The following is a 20890-nucleotide window of genomic DNA, read 5'->3' as shown; positions in this document are numbered from 1 at the left end:
AATGGGGAACAGGTATGATGATCATCCTCTTTTCTTGTCTTACGGTGAAAGCAATGTGAGTGGAGAATATTGGTGTGAAGCATGTGAAGCAAAACTGGACCCAAAGGAATGGTTCTATACATGTAATGATTGTGGGATCACACTTCATGTTCCATGCGTTGTGGGAGACTACTCATACATCAAGCATGGCACAGAAGTAAGATTATATATAGAAGGGCTTGATCAATTACATAAAGCGTGTTCTGTATCCAACACCTCCATTTGTAGACCATTTTGCGTTTGGTGTGCTTCTCGATGCATGCTCCCTTCCATTCTTGAGGTTCCCATGTCCGAAGATTTTGTATACCTTTGTTCTATAAAATGTTATGGTAAATATGAGAGTCATGGATAATGGGACACGATATGATGAAGAACCACTTTGTAACTATTTCATTCAAATGTATATTAGCAAGTACAAGTCTACATGTGCCCGAGAGGAACAAACACAATGCAAAACTATCTCCAAGAAGCTCAAATTCTTGAATTCATCTGTTAGGTTTTGACTTAAGAATCATCAAAGCAGGTTCTGAAGTTAACGCATGAAACTAAGCATCGCTTAGAATGTAGAAGTCAATGTCTCATACGTCTCGACGAGACCCCAATCTGCGGCTACAAATGTGCCGGTATAGTCTTCTAGTGTTTCTGCATCCAGATCGCCCTAACTACTCTTCTGCCTTTCACATGTTGTCTTTGTAAGAATATGAGATAATTTGATGAAAATATCGAAGAACAATGAACAAGGATGAAAATCTCCTAACAATATCGATCTTGAAGATCAATATTAAATTTAAGAAAATATATTCATTAATGAATCATTATTTCACAGAAGCTATGATACAAAAATACAACTCAAATGAAGATACATCAAAAGCTTTTATACACATTTTACCAGTTTGATACCTAGTAGAAATAGCCGCATAAAAATCATTGGTTCTTGAGATCATCCATAGTTGCCTCTTCTGTAGTAGTAGTACTATATTCCACAATCTCCACTGTAGGTTGGCTCAAAGCCTCTGGGATTTGATTGGAAGCCGTGGCACCTTTTTGAGCTTGCAGACCCGTAGAGCGTGCAAGATCAATCCATTGCTGCATTTGTACGAAAAAAATGGAATGAATATAAGAAAAAAAATCAATAAGAGATGTTGGTTAGTACAGGCCTGATTCTGACCTGAGTTCCATAGTAGGAGTTAGCTACTCTGACCACAAACGAAATCATGTTTACAAGTAGTGGTTGAGAAGAAAGCTCGTCAGAGATGCGATGCTCTATTAGACCAGCAATTATCTGCAAAATTGAGGTTAAGTTTGATGTTAGACTCAAACATTCAAAGCATAATGTCATTCATCAAAAGGCCTTTCATGGCTTAAGATGCAAAGGCATAATATATTCATGTGGTCATTAAACATGGACGTTTGGTTTCCGGTTTGTTTTTCGGTAATCATTTTGGTTTATACATATTAATTTTAGAATATTTGGTAATTTTAAAATTAAATACGTTAATTAATAGAGAAATTCTATAGGATATTTTTTTAGTTTTTTGTCACAAAAATATCCAAGTAGAAAAATGACCTCCTTAAGTTTTGAGTATAATGTTTCAAAAATAAAATTAAAATTTTCTGAATAAAAAGAAGCTATTTTGGTTATTTTCCTTTTTAAGGACTATTTTTGTGATAAAAACTTAAAAAAAAAAGCTATTTAAGAGAATTGCCCTAATTAATATTTTTGGTTCTCAGTTCGCTTTTGGTTTTTCGGTTCCAAAGATAAAAGAACGGTTCGGATATTTGTGAACACTATCCGATTTTGGGTTCTGTTTTTTCAGTTTGGTTCCGGTTTGGTTTTGAGTTTTCGGTTTATCTGCCAAGGCGTAGGTCATATAGTAAGTTTTACTACTGTTAAATTTTAGGTTTGGTTGCGGTTTGGTTTTGGATTCTCAGTCTATATGCCCTACAGTAAGTTTTACTACTGTTCATTAATTACTAAGTGGATAAGTAAAGCAGTGTGAATCAGCTTTACCTGGTAACGAATATTTGAAGATGTCCCCAGATAACCACCATAGACAACGGCCGTCTTCAGCATAGGAGACCTCTTTGTTTGCTCAGAAACAGCCAACTCCGGTTTAATAAACTTCCTTATCGCATACAAAGCATTTGAAGATCCCACAGCTGCAAAACTGGAAACAACACCAACACCAGCAAGCTTCAATCCACCGACAATAACCGAAGCAATCCTAAGATTCAGAGTCCAGTCTTTTCCACCAAGACTTTTCTGAAACGCATTGTCGGGTATGGATCCTAGGAGGCCTCTTAGTGCATCTATGCTGTTTGGTCTAGCTGTCTCATCAGCGTACGAGAGAAAAGACAAGGTTGGTGCAGGCAGCCAAACTGTGAAGAAATCAACAACTGATGCTCTTACGCTATCGGTTATAACGTAGTCTAGTTCCTCGAAGAAGTTTTCTTTCCGCTTCTCGTATTGAGCTACAAGTGTTGTTGTTATTGATATAGCTTCTTCAATTGCTAATCTGTTTAGGAACTTGGGATCTGCTAACAGCCTTTCTCGGAAACCCTGTAACAGAGAGGATCATTATAAAAAAACAAAAGATAAAAGTCTCACTAAACTACTTAAAGAATATCTTCTAAAATGGATGTACCTGGAACCTCTGTGTAAGCTCTGCAATAAGAGGATATTGCTCCAGATCAAAGAAGTTCTGTAGAATCTCAGGTGACACCAGACCAAGGTCTAATCCCTTTTGAATGTCCTGAAAAAACAATGGAAACGGTTATCTCATGATAAACTAATGACATAAAAAAGTAAAGTGAGAGGAAAAAAAAAAATTTAACTCTAGAGTCAACTCTAAAAGCTATAATGTTCTAAAAATCGTTAGGCGGTAGTTAGGCATTTTATAGAGAATTAGTGCATAGTCGGGCATATAGGCGCCGCCTAGACCAATTATTTTAAAATTGTTATAGAAAATTATTTCGCTTATTACCGATTTGCCGACTAAACCGATTTTTAGAACATTGCTAAAAACAATATCAGATGCAGTAAATAACAATCACACAGAGACTCTAGCTTATTAAAGAAATCACAGAAACTCTACCTGAGGAAGAGCATCACGGCTCCTACCAGCAGCATTCATCACCCGAGCAATCTCTGCCCTATCAAAGCAGTTTCTGCTGCATGGTCTAGCCGCAGAATACCACAAGAAATCAGCAACTGGAGATTCACCTTCTTTCCTCAGAAACTGTCTTTCAGGATCAAGCAACACAACAAGTTGACTCTTCTTAGGAATCTTCCTTGACACCCTAGCAGGCAACCCTGTTCCTCTTGAACCATACTCGACATGGTTGGCCCCTGTCACCACTAACAGAAGACCAGTCCCACCTCCGTCCGCAACTGCTTGTAAGATAACTTGTGACATTGTATGGTCTTCAACGACTCTGGCTTGGGCGGAGAGATAAGAGCTTGGTCCAAACGGAACAATCTGTGTGAGGGGGTTCATGTTGAGTGAAGAGCTGCGTGAGAAGGGAGTAAACCCTGAGATGAACCCTGAACCCGCAGGAGGAGTGTATAGTCTACGTTCAGATTCTGAAAGACCGCGGATACCCTCAGCTTGTACAGTTCTTAAAACCTGCATCAAGTTAATGACATGAGTATAGAAGATGCATATTCTTAGAAAGGCTACTACCATCTTAATAGTAATATATATATTTTTTAACACATCTTTATAGTAATATATTACCTTGAGAGGAGTGCCACAAGCAATGAGTTTAACTGAGTTATCACGACAATAAGTTAAGAGAGGCTCATACTCTTGCCAACGCTGAGCAGGCCAATGTGACACATACGACTTCAATGCCTCTCCGTCCATCCTGGAACCAATCCAAGAACTGGAGTTAATATACAGAGTAAGCATGGACATGACATTTGTAACTGAACCTAAGATCCTAACCAAAAAACTCAAATCTGTATCCGATCCGAGATGTAAAAGTATCCGAATGGATCTTGTGGGGTGGTATTTTGAATATCGGAATATTATCCGAAACCAAAATACCCGAAAAACAACCCTAAAATACGAATTAGTAGCCAAAATGAGTAAAACTAAAATATGTATTTTAATTACTAATTTCATGTATATTTTGGTCTAACCATAAAACTACCAGATCCCCAAGTATTATTAATTGAATCCGAAATGAACTTGAATCCAAAATGGATCTTAGTAAGTACTATAAAACCTATTCGAACTAACTCAAAGTATTATTAACCAAACTCAGTCCAAACATATATATCCCCCGAATGAAGCCGACTAGGCCGAACTCGGAAACACGAAAACCCCAACTTAACCGGATACCAAAACGCCCAGGCCTAACACATAAAAAAATTGCAAGTGCCAGGAACTAGACTCAAACCTCTTATCCATGTATTGATTCAACTGATCCTGCAAATCAACAGGGAACGCTTCCAACGCTAGAGATAACTGCCGCTCGCTCTCAACGCATCTCTTCCTCAAATTCCTCACGATCTCGAGCTCCAAGTCTTTATCGTCTCTCGTAGGCACCTGCTCCGCCTCACCTAAGTACACAATCCTCGCGTTCAGAAGCTTCTCCCACACTCTCTTCTTGTCTTTCCCAACTGCCATCGGCTCACCTAGCGCCGTCGCGTCATATATTCTAGATGTTATCTCCTCTATAAGCGGCGGCGGAGGAGGAGGAGGAGGAGGAGGGGGAGTAGCTGGTGGTTCCGGCGAAGCATCCGCCGGCACGATGGAAGAGATATCCCCCGCGGCGGAGGAAACAGACGGCCATAAGGAAATAGCGGCGGCGAGAAGAGGTGGTGCGACGAGAATTGCGCGGCGAGAGGATGTGACTCGGTAGGAGAGAGTGATGACGTTTGCGAGATTCTTTTTATTCTTCTTGTGGTGGTGGTTGGAGGATGTGAAGGTGATCGGAAGGTGGCCGCGGAATCTCGGAGCCGTGAAGGAGGGAGAAGATTGAGAAGCGAAGAGCCCATTGGTCGTGGGCTTCATTTTTGGTACACGTCAGCTTATTGCTTCGCTAGAACTGAGAGAAGAATAGACATCACACGACAGTAGTTTAGTTTAGTTTGATTGTCCATCTCGCATGAAAAGACGTGGCTCTGGTTTTTTCATCGTATTAAATTTTTTTAAAATCGCATCCATTTTTCTGTATAATTTGTTTTTGTTAGGTCTATCAATTTTATAACCAGAAAAAAAATTATGGACAATGTTGAAGAAAAATTGTGTAGATAATAATGACAACGAGAAAGAAACTATGGAATATATGCCGTTATATTATTCTTATACTCGAAGATATTATTTTCCACTATAAACTATATATACGATTGAAACAATTATGAACAAAACTGGTCATAGATATCTTTACAATTTTTAAAATAATATACATAAATATGATGGTGTTTAAATTATTAAAAGATGTATATGTTCAAATTTGTGCTAAAATTTTTAGTCTTCAAAATCTTAGGACTGGCTATTTAAACGAATATAACAAAATCATACTCTAAAAAATGCAGGAAACTAAATCTAACTCGATATGTTTTTATAATGGCAATTTCATATTTTTGTTTTTTTTGACAATTTCATATTATTTTTATGATGGATCAAAATGTGAAAATATATTTGTATTTTGTATGATTTCATTTTCTAATAATGATTTAATGTTAACAGAATTACCCATTAGTCTAATGTTCATTTGAACTTTTCATAATGGGCTGTTCCAACAATATTAGGCCCATAACGTTTAGGCCTTACTTACAATAACACGGTTTTGCCTCCACTTCAGTTTCCACAGACACACTCCACCGACACCAATGTCTTCTCCGGCGACTCTCCCCGTCACCAACCAGCAAGCCACCCAACCCCACCCCCACCCCCACCCCTTCCGCACATTCCTCTCCCGCCTCTCCTCCTCCCTCGGCGACAGCCTCTCTCAGCGCCGCCCATGGACGGAACTCGCCGATCGAAACTCATTCGCTAGAGACCCGACTCTCTCACCGACTCCTTCTCCCGGATCCGCAAGAACCTCTCCTACTTCAAAGTCAACTACTCCGCCATCATCTCCCTCGTCCTCGCGTTCTCCCTCCTCTCCCACCCTTTCTCTCTCCTCGTCCTCCTCTCTCTCCTCGCCGCGTGGATATTCCTCTACCTCTTCCGGTCTTCGGACCGGCCTCTGGTTGTGTTCGGACGTAGCTTCTCGGATCGCGAGACGTTGCTTGGTCTTGTCGTGACGACGGTTGTGGTTGTGTTTATGACGAGTGTTGGGTCTTTGTTGACTTCGGCGTTGACTGTTGGTGTGGCGATCGTTTGCTTGCACGGTACGTTTAGGGTTCCGGATGATTTGTTCTTGGATGAGCAAGAGCCTGCTGCTAATGCTGGGTTGCTCTCGTTCATTGGTAACTCTACTTCTGCTGCTGCTTCAGTTGTAGCGGGACGAGTTTGAGTTCGTTCATAGTTGTAAACTCTGTTTATGGGTTTAGGGTTTTGAGTGTAGATTCGATCTAAAGATGTAACCTTTATATCAATTTGAAACTCGGTTGTTGTTTGAGTTCTTTTGCATTTAGAAAGCTTTTTACAGATAAAGATTGTTTTTAAGTGAAAAGAGTTTAGATTGGAGATGAGGAAGAGAATGGGAGATTGTAGATTCGAAATTGCTGCATTGTGTACTCATACTTGTTAGGTGATCTTGTTCTGTCTTATTGTCTCTTGCTTTCATCGTCGAGTTCTCATACACTGGTGTGAATTTCACTCAGCACATTAGTTAAGCGTCCTTAGGACTGATTGATTATGTGAGTTGAGGGACTTCAGGTAACTAATTTACTCTGAAACTGATACATTCTAATACATTCGGTATGGTTTTATGTTACTGGACAAGCATTTAAACGGCTATTAACTGATAAAACCTATGAAGAGTTGCTTGTTTCGTCTCTAGCAAGTAACAAGTTTTGGAAACCAGATACAAGTATTGTAGAGAAGCGAATCCAGTTTTGCCGAATACAATGTTTTCCTGTTCCAACTCCTGTTCAAAGATTCTCATATATATATATATATATATAGAGAGAGAGAGAGAGAGAAGTATTGCTTCTATTGTCCATTTCCAATACTCGATCAGCATCGGCAAGAAAATAGTATGTTATTTGATTTGAGAGCATTACAAAGACAGCATTGAAAGAAAGTTTTCATTCCTCGTATCTTGAAAATTTCGTACTTAGCAGCCATGACAAACTTAAAAAAAAAAAAAAAAAATACATGTATGACTGACAACTGTATGATCAAATTTTAATTCGAAACCAAGCAGAGAAGTAGTTAAATGTTACTATATATTTGTTCTTCAACGATTTAGGTCTGTAAATATTGTAACTAGTCATAAATTCAGAGCCGTGCTCAATGTAAAAATTTGAAGCATTGGCTTAAGGCATCCAATTTTCTCAGAACAATAAGGGGTATTTTTTTAGTTTTCTCTATTCAATTAATAAGAATACAAATGAAATGAAATGTTTAAAGAATTTTTTATGATAATTAGAATAAAGAAAACAAGAGTATATTATAAAATTATAGTTTTCATACTTAAGAAACCAAAATTGTATATAATAATTTTAAATGTAATATAATAAATAAAAACTGGTCATATCATATAAAAGATTGTATGATTTGACTATTTTATACTTATTTAAGAACATTCATATAAAATATTAAAGACATATTTTTTATTTTAATAGAATTGGTTAATCGATTGAAATTTTAAAGTTTAACTTTTCTTTGAAAAAGTAAAGACTAATGTTTTGTTTAGTTGATTAGTTTTATTTATTTCTACTATATGTACTAACTATAGTAACATTTTGTAATTAAATGTAGGCATTTTATTTTTAATCGCTTAGGGCAGTTCCGAAGGCTCGTATCACTAACCAATCCACTATTTGATTCTTCCACAAGGTAACTTTCTTGTGAGTAATCAAATGTATGCCCAAGCCAAAAATTGATTCACTAGATTTACATGTTTGGCCAATCTGAGATACATATAAGTCACAGGTTTGAGGTTTTGTTTGGGGCTCAGTCTAAAACACTCGGCTACCAAAAACAAACTGAATATCTGAATAATTTTAGGTCACCTCTCCTGAACTGTTTTTCTTTTTGGGGTCCAAGTCACTGAGTTGATTCTTCCTTGGATATATCTTATAGGTAACCTGTTTTCTTAGTCTTCGCTACATGATATATATTACTCGTGGAATGAGTTCTGTTGAAATCTTTTTTTTCAAAGAATATCATCCCACTTGTAACGAGAGGTTAGATTATTCGACCCAAAAATGTGAACATAGTCAGGGTTCGTGCTTCGTACCCACTTTTGACTAATGAAGTTGAGATTTTAAAGAAACCAAATATCAAACCAGCTTTCATGCTATTAGTACAATTAATCAAGACATATTCAAAAGTGTTCATGTATGCTATCATCTATTATCAATTTTAAATTTCATTTCAAAGAACATAAAGATCTTTAAGTTCTTCTGAGAAGTTAGAACAATAATTAAATTAAATATGTGTCCTTTTTGTTAGCTTCTCAAATGATATAGTTGGAAAAGATACGATATTTTTTGTGTACTAATAAAAACTCTTCTTCTGTTTTGAAAAATGGTTTAATCAGAAAAACACAAAATCAAGACAAATAAACCCGGTTGACATGGAACTTAATTACAGATGAAAGGTCAGTTTCACTCTGTTAACAACATGTGATGTCATTTTCAAAGATCTAGCACATCGAGGTTAAAGATACCAAAGAAGAGAATACTAACTAACTCCACCAAACACAATTACTAATTTATTGTTCACCAATCAATGTCTCCAATATTTTTCTCGTGTTACTTCTTCCTTTCTCAGCAACATTATGTTTACTTTTTCTATTTGTTACCTTTCGATCGGATTGTTATTGTCAAAGATATTTACGTAACGATACACAGTTTTGTCTGTTCAAAATCAAGTAGTCTTTAATTCTTTTAAGATAAAGTTATCACAAAATGCAAATTTCTTGAAAACATGCTAAACTGGTTTTTTTTTCTTTGTTTATTGTAATTCGATAGATATATTTAACCGAAATTTAGACTCATCGTGCGTGTAATATAACAACCATGCGTGGTTTGCATAAACCAAAGAGAAACATCGAAATAATTAAAGAATAGTTTCAACACAACACGATCAAATTACTAGAACTATACCATTACTAAAGATCGCTATACATTCTTTATAATTTGTAGAATGATGTTTGCTGAGAAGAAAAAATATTTTCTTCTCTTTTACATATAAATGTAAACAAACACATTTTGGTTTTGAAAAATTATGCTTTTGATATGATCTCAAGTATGCTCTAATAAATCCATTCAAAAGTATTCATGAAAAACAATATATTTCTGATAAAATCTCCAGTATGCTCTAATAAATGAGTCCATACAACATTACCAAAAAAGGAGTCCTTACAAAAAAATCATATAAAAACTGCATTAGATGGTATTTATATATGCACTAAAAATTTAGAGTCGCTTTTGTTAAAAATAAAAGGAAACTCTTTACAACAAAACATATACGTGTAGAACTAGCTAGAATCGGTTAAGAAAAGGTATTGTTGATAAGACAGGAATATAGTGTTTTAAAAACAAGTGGTTTAATAGGCAGTTAGACAAATCATTTTGTTTACCTCAAATTTTTTTTTTGGTAAAACCTCAAAATATTTTTTCTTTTGAACATTAACAAAAAACAATAATCATCTTTACTTAAGCTTGAAGACATTTTTTTTGGTTTTCAATTTAATAACAATTTTATTTTTGGTTATAATAATAATATAAAACTTTTAACGCAATTATGTTACGGTTGAATTATAACTCATTGTAATTTCTTATTATATATTTCTTTTATGTATCATGATATAAATGGGAATGTTTCTCAACATTTACCCAAATACTTATTTGTCTTGAGAATTGTATAACATTCGCATACTATGTACCATGATATAAAACTAACTTACAATAGACAAAATAAGTCAAACGAGTAGATAAAGAACATGATTCATATTTTCTTTACTACTTCTATACTAGGATAAGAAATTGCTAAAGTTATTTAAGAAATATCGTACGAAAAATAAAATTTATATTCTTGATTGAATTAATATTTTTTTGTTAATTACATAATTTGTTTACTGATGAGCTGATTTCATTTTTAAAAATATTTTAGGTCAAAAAATCATTTATTGCATAAGAACCAAACGTTTAGGCCAAAAAATCTCAGGCCTACTATTTGGTTACAATAAAACTATGTCATCTTGGTGTTATATCATTATTTACCAATTTAAAAGTTAATTATGGTTATGAGAAGTTTACGTTCACGTGCCAATACTATCTATCTTCATTTTTGTTTGTCATTTTTTTTTAATTTTCATTATTGCTCGATATAAATATTAATTTTTGAGTTTATTCTCATTTCGTCCTTTTGTTTTGGCATGAAATTTAAAAAATATTTAAGATTTAAAATTATTAAAGAGATATATACTTAGACTAAGATTCGCACCTTGTGCAGAAGAAATATTTTATATTTATTACTTTTATTTATTTTTGCATATTATGAAATAATAAAATAACAATTATATATCAAATAACTAAAAAATCAGTTACTATTATATGTAATAAATTAGTGTACACATATAAATCAAACGACCGCTCATATTTATTTGCAATTTTAGGGTAAATAAATCAAAATAATTAATCTTATATATCGCATATGATGTATAATTAAATTTAAATGATTTTAACATAAACATATAGTATACTTATAATATGAATATTTATTAAATGAGGTTTCTACTCATATGATTATATGATTCTTTGCATATTTGTGTAACAAAATTTAACACTAACGAATTTTTTTTAATGTGGAATGTTTACTGGTTTCAATAATTTATAATCATTTTTAAAAAAAACAATGAAGATTTCAAAATTAAAATATTAACTTTTCAATATATGTTCAATGTAAATATTAATATATAAGTATGTATTTTCATATGATGTATAATTTAATTTAAACCATATGAAATATATATTAACATAAACACATATTAAATAAAATTATGTATTCATATGATTTTATAATCATTGTATCTTATTATAGAAAAAAATTAAACTTTGATCACAAAAAATTATGTGAGATTTTTACCACTTTTAACAATTTATACTCGTTTTGAAAAATTCAAAATACAGCATATACAAAAAAAATCTAAATTTTTATTATATGATTAATGTAATTGTGTAATTTATTTTAATAATAAATAATTAAACAAAAATGATTAAAAATAATTAAATTGGTAGAAAATCTTTATTATTTAAAATCATTAATTGTCATATATATCTTAGTCATATTAGGTAATTCCGTAGGTTTTATTTAAGGAAATAATATATAATAAATTTCAATTTGATAAATAAATAATTCATAATGAACATACTATATAATATAACATTTTCTAGCAATTTAATTTTGGACTAACAAATATCTCAATTGATTCTCAAATCGTCACGTAAACAAAATTGACATTCTAATTAAATGACACCTAAACAAGATTTTTTTTTAATTAATACAAACTTGAGGTTACAATTTTTTTAATGTTTATCAATTAATATATAGGGGATTTGATGCAATCTTGCTGTGACTCAGCCCCTCCTTGTTTCAGATTTTGAATTTGAACTAAAACTATAAGCTTCTCAACAAACATAACCTTAAACACTATCTTTAACCTATCTACTCTATTTAATTAGATCAAAAGAATGTCAAAGACTTCTATAACAAAATTTTGAAATGACAAAAAGTGTATAAAATACAGTATGTCTTGGAAACAGCTTAATTCGTCTTTGTTTAGGTATTATATCGTTGGATGTAGGTGACCATATAAGGAAAAAAAAGTACTACGTACTTCCAAATTCTATTTATACGCGGCTTCCTTCTTTATTTTGTTTTAGGATCAATATTACATAAAAAAACATTTTAATTTGCAGCGACGTTATTCAAAAGCAAAATGTTTCAGTGCATGCAGGTTAATTGCGTAAGCCTGTTAAGTTTGATCTTTAGATAAAGTTCACAACATTACATACTCAGATTTTGTTGGCAACCTATTGTACACATCTCCAAATATAACGATCCATTTAATAGGCTCCAAAACATTAATCTATTAATATAATGCGTTTATACTATGTTCGTAGCAATTATGGTATATTACATCCAAAGTCAATAGAAAAAGCGTGTTAAGCAAGAATTCAAGAGACGTAATCACCTTTCCAATTTTTCTTAACTCGGTCATTTTTTTTCCTAGGGCCCCAGTGGGTGCAACTACTCTCCTAGTGTTGAACCAAGTTTTGGCCTTCGATTAAATCAAAACCAAATTCTCCAACCGCATAACAACATTTTTAAAACATAAATTCAATTAATCTACAAAAAATACAATAAACTTCCAAAAAGTTTAAAAATTTATTGCATTTGTCTCCCTATATAACTCCATTCTGATTCCCATCACAACGTGCATTATCTCTTCTTTCATACACTTCATATCTCTAAACCACTGGGTGTAACAGAAGTTTATAAGACTCTCATCAATGGAGATCATCAAGAGCTTCTTCTGTTTCATATCTTTCGCGGTCCTTCTTCTCTTCACTTCCATGGCAGAAGCCAACAGAGCACACCACCACGAGTTCATCGTACGGTCCCATTTCAGTTGTTCAAACGTTTTAAATTTATAATGTAATTATGTAAATGAGATGTATGCTTACACACATATATATAATCATGTTATATATGCAGATACAAGCAACGAAGGTGAAGAGACTATGTGAAACACACAACAGCATTACGGTGAACGGAATGTTTCCCGGTCCACAACTTGTAATCAATAACGGTGACACTCTCGTTGTCAAAGTCATTAACCGGGCCCGGTACAACGTCACAATCCACTGGTAAAAATACGATTAAACCAAACAAACGTACCGTTTATAAATGCGCCGTTGGTTTACTGATACTGAAACGCGTGGATGCAGGCACGGTGTGAGACAAATGAGAACCGGTTGGGCTGACGGACCAGAATTTGTGACTCAATGTCCGATCAGACCGGGATCAAGCTACACGTACCGGTTTACAATTCAAGGACAAGAAGGTACACTCTGGTGGCATGCTCATAGTTCGTGGCTTAGAGCCACAGTCTACGGTTCACTTCTTATCCTTCCTCCGGCTGGTTCGTCTTACCCATTCCCAAACCCTCACCGCAACGTCCCACTCCTTCTCGGTAAAATTTAATTCATAATCATGCATGCTTAAAAAAAATAAATAATAATAATAATTTTTATTTTTGTAAATATTTTTTTAAGGTGAGTGGTGGGACGGTAATCCGGTTGATGTGTTGAGAGAAGCTACACGAACCGGAGCTGCTCCAAATATCTCCGACGCTTACACCATCAATGGTCAACCTGGTGATCTCTATAAATGCTCTTCTCAAGGTCTTACTCCTTTTCTTACTTCAAATTAATTTTAATTATCTCTATGACTAAAGTAAAGAAAAAGATCCAAATTCATACGTTATTTTTTCCCAACTGTCATAACTGAATTTTATCTATTTTATTCAAGTATATTTCTAAGAAAAAGACCCAGATAAGTATATACTAGTAGTTTTAATAATATTTTTCTTATGCAGATACGACAATAGTACCCATAAGTGTTGGTGAGACCATACTACTACGTGTAATAAATGCGGCACTTAACCAACCGCTATTTTTCACGGTGGCTAACCACAAGTTCACCGTAGTCGGAGCTGACGCGTCTTACCTAAAACCCTTCACCACCAACGCCATTGTTCTCGGCCCTGGCCAAACCACCGACGTCCTCATAACCGGTGACCAACCACCAAACCACTATTACATGGCCGCAAGAGCTTACCAAAGCGCCCAAAACGCACCGTTTGGCAACACAACCACAACCGCAATCCTCCAATACAAATCCGCACCTTGCTGCGGCGGCGCTAAACCCATCATGCCTCTCCTTCCTGCCTACAACGACACAAACACAGCCACTCGCTTCAGCCAAAGCTTCCGGTCACTAAAACGTGCCGAGGTCCCGCCAGAACTCGACGAGAATCTCTTTATAACCATCGGACTTGGTCTCAACAACTGTCCTAAGAATTTTAGGTCAAGAAGATGCCAAGGTCCTAACGGCACACGCTTCACTGCATCTATGAACAATGTTTCGTTTGCTCTACCTAGTAACTACTCTCTCCTTCAAGCTCACCACCATAGTATTCCCGGAGTCTTCACAACCGATTTTCCGGCGAGGCCACCGGTGAAATTTGATTACACCGGTAGCAACATAAGTCGATCTTTATATCAACCTGTGAGAGGGACTAAGCTATACAAGCTCAAGTATGGATCAAGGGTTCAGATTGTTCTTCAGGACACTGGTATAGTAACTCCTGAGAACCATCCTATTCATCTACACGGCTATGATTTCTACATTGTTGCTGAGGGTTTCGGTAACTTCAACCCCAAGAAAGATACCGCGAAATTCAACCTTGAAGATCCACCTCTTAGAAACACCGTTGGTGTACCTGTTAATGGCTGGGCCGTCATCAGATTCGTGGCAGATAACCCTGGTATACAAACATTAATTTACCAAAATAATACTAGTTTAAATTATATGTTAAGAGTAATTATTCAACATGATTAATGAAATTAATTGTGTGTGTGCAAATGATTGAAACAGGGGTTTGGATAATGCATTGTCATCTAGATGCACATATATCTTGGGGACTAGCCATGGCTTTCTTGGTTGAGAACGGGAGTGGACTATTAGAGACAATGGAAGAGCCTCCGGCTGATTTGCCAGTGTGTTAATTAGGAGCTCAAGCTTCCTTTTGTAGCATAAACACATAATAGTTTTCATTTCATTTTCAATTGTTGTTCCTTTTTTGGTTATAGATACACTTGGTCTACTCCTGAGTAGCTTTATTTTTCTCGATTATTGATGTATTCTTTGAGATTATAGTACCTAATCAATGCTAAGATTATCATCATGAAAGTTGATTATTAGTGTTTTTTTGTCTTTATGGTTAGTTGAATCATTCATTCCATCTTTCGAACAAAAATTGTTTTACCAAGGGAATGAATTTATTGAGTGAAATGGTTGTTGAGCTCAAATTATATTTGTTTCCATACATAAGTCTGGAGATTGAGTTATCACAAAAGACTTCTTGGCGTGATATAGACAAATCGAGGGTTCAACCAATTGCTGAATATTGATGTTCTAAAAGATAAAAATTCGGTAGCCTACTTTCGTTTTCGTTTCAATGTCTTCTTAATATGAACTAATTGAATCAACTACGTACCTCGTATTTGATAAGTGAAATGAAAATGGAACTAAGAAAAAGTGGCGTGGAGCTCTAAGTTGTTAGTTGAGCAACACAAAGTGATTTCCGACGCGGATGAATCATGGTTTCGACATCAATAGAAGAAAAAAAAGTTGTCATGACTTTGTTGATTTTTGAGTAAACAGTGGGAAAAGATAACACACTAACAAATATAATCATTCTTACACATGTTGCCATCATTAATTTATCGGATTATTGAGTAGCTAGGAAATTACTCATTTTACACACACACACACAAAAGGAAACTACGTACGTATAATATTTTTGGAAAAACTCCAATTGTCACTTTTATGAAGACAAAAAGCTGCTTAACGAAAAATTAAGATAAGTGCGAAAAAAAATACTAATTAAACATTTTTTGTCATTCGGGGATGTGGAGCACATAAAATTATGGTTGACCGGCGGAATGTGTATGCGCACCACGCAATCATGCTGCACATAAAATTGTGTGTACTTTTTATCAGAATATATCTCGTTACGAATTAGTGAAGAAATTTTTACCATCTGTGTTATCAATTTCACTCAAAGACACATTGTGCTACAATACACTTTCTCATGCTCTCTTTACTAATATAACCCTCAACTAAAGACATGTTTATTTAGTTTGTAAAACCCACCCAATCCAACCAGATCAATCTAGTTAACCAAAAACATCTTGCTTCCTTTTCTTTTACTTTTTACAACCCACAACTACTTTTATTTTTTCCCTTTTCACATTTTTGATTTATCTTCTTCAACCCTAGATGAACCCTAACCTCATGCTCCGGCGTCTTCTCCTCGATCCAGAAAGATGATCTGAAATTGAATTCAAATCAGACCTCCCCCAACCCTTCTCTCTTCGATTTTCTGATTCTCCTCTCTGAATCCCCCTCTCTGTTTCACCATATCATCGTCTCGCCTTCTGCTTGTCGCCCCAGAAGTTCTTTAGCGTTCCGGTCCAAATCAAACCTCCCCAAACCCTTGTCTCTTTGATTTCCTGTCTCTCCACTCCGGATTTGCATCTCTGTTTCACCATATCATCGTCTCAGAAGTTCTTGAGATTTTTACGTTTCTCGGCCCAGAAAAGACTCATACTTGCGGTGCGAGCGTTTCATACATGTCACACTAACCACACCCACTTAACCACAACAACACTTTTACGACATACACACCCTAAACAAACAGGTCCACAACAAAACACAACCCACAATATTGTTATGCTAACCACGTCCATCCTAACATTGGCCTCAAAGTAGCCCCTACATTCAAATGACTAGCACCTACCACAACCAAATCATGTCGTCCACGCAAAACAAAGCTTAAGCAAACCATCTACAACCACAACCCTGTCATCCATGACACTTCACCCACCTACCACAACCAAAACCATAATCATGTCGTCCACGCAAAACAAAGCTTAAGCAAACCAAAACATCTACAACCACAACCTTGGCCTCAAAGTAGCACCTACCACAACCATAATCATGTCGTCCACGCAACCATAATCATGTCGTCCACGCAAAACAAAGCTTAAGCAAACCAAAACATCTACAACCACAACCCTATCATCCATGACACTTCACCCACCTAATCTCAAACCCCTGGCCTCAAAGTAGCACCCCTGGCCTCAAAGTAGCACCTACCACAACCATAATCATGTCGTCCACGCAAAACAAAGCTTAAGCAAACCAAAACATCTACAACCACAACTCTGTCATCCATGACACTTCACCCACCTAATCTCAAACCCCTTGCCTCAACCACAGTCATCCAACCACAACCATGTCCTTCAACCATAACCCTGTCATCCAACCACAACCTTGTCATCCATGACACTTCATCCATGACACTTCACCCACATAACCCCTGGCTTCAAAGTAGCACCTACCACAACTATAATCATATTGTCCACGCAAAACAAAGCTTAAGCAAACCAAAACATTTACAACCACAACCATGTTATCCATGACACTTCACTCACCTAATCTCAAACCCAAAGCAAAGAGTTGTCGAAGAAGACGCATTTATTACGGTAGCTATTAATTACAAGCCAAAACAATAAGGCTTTTCTGAGCCATTAGATCGTTTTTAAAAAAAATGATCTGACGGACAGGATAGAAACACTCAAACCAAGACAACTGCTTTTACTTTTTTCCTTGTTTCATTTATTCCAACGAGATTTGTGATCTGGTTTGGTTCCTTAAAGGGAACATGCTCTTCCCATTCACGTTTGTTTATAAGCCAAGGGTTTTTTGGGCAGCAACAAAGACACCTGTCCCAACTTTGTGTGTTATAACCACAAAGTGTCTTTAAGAGTGAACAAAAGACACAATGTGTCTCTCAGCGTAAACAACTCATTAGTGAAATGTCCATATATACTCGGATGCATGGAATTATTCAACACAGGGACTTTAACGTACGCCTAGAGGAACTTTAGGGATTTCTAATTTCACTCAATATTTTATTTCAAAGTAAAATAAAATAAATTATTAATATAATAATTTTTTTTATTTTTGTACACTGCTCTATTTTTTGCTTCATAAATAAAATATTTTTACATAGTTACGTTGAAAACCATAAGCTGCACATATGTTTATATGTTAGCATATAATAATTACACATACATGCATGATATAAATAAAGTAATAATAAAAATACATTTCCATAAAGAGATTCGTCTTTTGCTAAAGAGTTGAGAATGTCTCTTTAGTCTTTACCTTATTAAACCATTGAGAGTGTATTTTAACGTTCTAGTTATTCAAACTATTAAAGTTTGATAGTTTGGGGTCGTGCATTCAGAAAATTAAGTTTATGTGGGACAAAATCTATAAGATATAATGTTCTCTAAACTTGTAACGTTATAATCCCATAGTTGTCAGTCAAACTATGGATTTAAAAAAAATATAAGATAGTGGTACTTAATAAATTAATTAATGAAACACTAATCCATAGTTGCGAGCCAAAAGAAACGATAATCCATACTTATTTATTTTTTTAAAGAGTAATCAATACTTGGACATCAAAACTGTGGACTTAAGCCCATGCATAGCTCCCTGATTTTAAAAAGAAAACATTGACTTAAATCTTTTGATTAGTCAAAGCATACATATCCAAAGAGTGGCATAAATAGAAACTCTGAGGGTAAAATAGTAACTACGTACAAAACAAGACTTAGGCCCAAAGCAAAAAGAAAGGGCTGGATAAGCCGGAATCAGAATCGGGAAAGTTCGAGCGACACGTCAGCACCGAAATATCTGAAATATCAGACAAATAAATAATAAATAGAGCGCTTTTCCATAATTTACAGAAACAAATCGTCTTCTTTGCTACGACAAGAGGAAACTACTCGTTACTCTATTTTTCTCCCTCTCCGGATTGCTTCCGACGCAAGTTCAATCGGAACCCTCTCCTCTTCTCTTTCCTCGTTCAAGTTCTTACATGCCGTCGAAGATTGTTATCAGGTTTGTTTTGATTCTCTATAGCTTTTAGTTGTTTTTTTTCTTTTTGAGTGTATCGCCATGTTTGTCTAGTACGTGGAAGGAAGCTGGTGTTTTCAGATTAGGGTTTCTAGGGTTCTTTGTGAACGTTAACTTGGAGCTAAAGTTTCCAACTTTCGTCATATAAAAGGTTGAGGTTTGTGCAAATGGGTCTTCATTTGTTGTTAGGATCCTTGTAAAGGAGATGACTTTAGCTGAAAAGATCGTAACTTTCTTAAGTTTCCTACCTGAGGTTCTTTGGGTTTCGAAGGAAACCTACTTAGTGATCCTTATGGATACTCTGCTTCTGGGTTTACTCTTGTTCTAGTTTGTGCAAATGGGTCTTGTAAAGGAGAAGACTTTAGCTTAAAAGATCGTAACTTTCTTTAGTTTCTTACCTGAAATAAGACTTATGTTCTTCACTAGACATGGGGTTCTCTGGGTTTCGAAAGAATCTTACTTAGTGATCCTCTGTACTGATATGGGATACGCTGCTTTTGAGTTTACTCTGTTCTAGTTTGTGCAAAATGGGTCTTGTAAAGGAGAAGACTTTAGCTGAAAAGATCGTAACTTTTTTAAGTTTCTTCCCTGAAACAGCACTAGACATGAGGTTCTCTGGGTTTCGAAGGAATCCTACTTAGTGATCCTCTGCTTCTGGGTTTGCTCTGTTCTTATGTTTTTGTTCGTGGTGATGAGTTCTCTTTTGGGTCTACTTGTAGCTACTTTGATTTGATTACATTCATGAGGTTGAAAAAATTGTTTCTTGGAAAGTACTAATCTTTGCTTCTGTGCCTTTTTGATTCTCTTAGGAAAAGGAAGTCAAGAGAAGGTGCCACAAGTGTAGCTGAGACTCTAAACAAATGGAGAGAGTATATTGAACAAACCCAAGCTGCTTCTTCAAACAATGATGGTGGTCTCAAGCCAAGAAAGGCTCCTCCAAAGGGTTCTAGAAAGGGTTGTATGAAAGGCAAGGGAGGACCTGAGAACGGGATTTGGAACTACAGAGGAGTTAGACAGAGGACTTGGGGGAAATGGGTTGCTGAGATCCGTCAGCCATGTCGTGGTGCTAGGTTGTGGCTAGGTACTTTCCCTAGCTCTTATGAAGCTGCGTTGGCTTACGACGAGGCTGCTAAAGCTATGTACGGTGAGTCAGCTAGGCTCAATCTTCCTGACATCTCGAATGTCTCTTCTTCTGCTGCCGCTGGCTCAGTTACTACATTGTCAAATGAATCTGAAGTTTGTGCACTTGAGGATACAAATGTGAAAGAAGAGGATGGTAGCGATGAATATGGTTTCTTGAAAAGCTCTCAGTGTGTTAAAGAGGAGATGAGTGTACTTGACTCAGCTGATACTTTTGGAAATGGCAATGAACATGAACCATGGGACTTTTGTGTGCACGAGATGTTTGATGTGGATGAGGTGATGGGTTTGTTGGACGAGATCAATGTGTCTGGTCAAGAGACAACGCTGAGTCAAGATGCTAGCTTGCTAGGGAGCCTCAACCACACAGAGACTGCTCATCCTGGAGTTGATTATGGATATCCAATAGTGCAGCCGAGTGAAAGAAACAACACAAGTTGTGTTGGATTAGACCGTTACTGATACTTACTGATGTTAATGGTTTGAGGCGTACTAAATCTACTTTAGTTAAATGTAGGACAAGTTCGGTTATGATTCCTTCCTTCTTTTCTGTGAATACATGCAAAGTTTCAGTCTTTGGATACATATGAAAGTTTCAAAGTTTTGGTCTTGGATACATATACAAGTTATAAAGTCTAACATGATATATGAACTTTGCATGTTATTGATTGGTTGGTTGCTTCTGTAACTATATTGACTCATCTAGTTTTCATCTTAGCCTCCTAGGGAATGGATAGGGACTAATGTGACATTGTGTAATGAATAGATTGACTTTTGCAAATTCGATTAAAAAAGGA

The 20890-nt window shown here is 35.6% G+C and overlaps 3 protein-coding genes and 1 pseudogene across 3 annotated transcripts; 3 read left to right on the top strand and 1 right to left on the bottom strand.

Annotated features, from left to right (window-relative positions):
* Positions 1-820: 820 nt before the first annotated feature.
* Positions 821-5218, bottom strand: LOC106391587 (protein RETICULATA-RELATED 5, chloroplastic). The gene is made up of 7 exons (XM_013832272.3): positions 4444-5218; positions 3777-3906; positions 3135-3665; positions 2685-2792; positions 2051-2599; positions 1208-1321; positions 821-1125 (listed from the first exon to the last, which is right to left on the bottom strand). The coding sequence occupies exons 1-7, from the start codon at positions 5058-5060 to the stop codon at positions 964-966; spliced, it is 2211 nt and encodes a 736-aa protein (XP_013687726.2). The 5' UTR covers positions 5061-5218; the 3' UTR covers positions 821-963.
* Positions 5219-5866: 648 nt separating this feature from the next.
* LOC106394107 lies at positions 5867-6615 on the top strand (annotated as a pseudogene).
* A 5813-nt stretch (positions 6616-12428) lies between these two features.
* Positions 12429-15234, top strand: LOC106395888 (laccase-5-like). The gene is made up of 6 exons (XM_013836214.3): positions 12429-12787; positions 12891-13042; positions 13124-13368; positions 13451-13579; positions 13774-14724; positions 14835-15234. Exons 1-6 carry the CDS (start codon positions 12686-12688, stop codon positions 14963-14965), a joined length of 1710 nt encoding a protein of 569 aa, XP_013691668.2. The 5' UTR covers positions 12429-12685; the 3' UTR covers positions 14966-15234.
* Positions 15235-18766: 3532 nt separating this feature from the next.
* LOC106392375 (dehydration-responsive element-binding protein 2C-like) lies at positions 18767-20693 on the top strand. Its single transcript, XM_013833195.3, has 2 exons — positions 18767-18938; positions 19763-20693. The coding sequence occupies exons 1-2, from the start codon at positions 18916-18918 to the stop codon at positions 20553-20555; spliced, it is 816 nt and encodes a 271-aa protein (XP_013688649.2). The 5' UTR covers positions 18767-18915; the 3' UTR covers positions 20556-20693.
* The last annotated feature ends 197 nt before the right edge of the window (positions 20694-20890 follow it).

This window comes from Brassica napus, chromosome C4 (assembly GCF_020379485.1).
Source record: "Brassica napus cultivar Da-Ae chromosome C4, Da-Ae, whole genome shotgun sequence".
NCBI classification, from domain to species: Eukaryota; Viridiplantae; Streptophyta; class Magnoliopsida; order Brassicales; family Brassicaceae; genus Brassica; species Brassica napus.
Note: the sequence above shows the minus strand (reverse complement) of the source record. Positions and strands in the feature narration are given on the sequence as shown.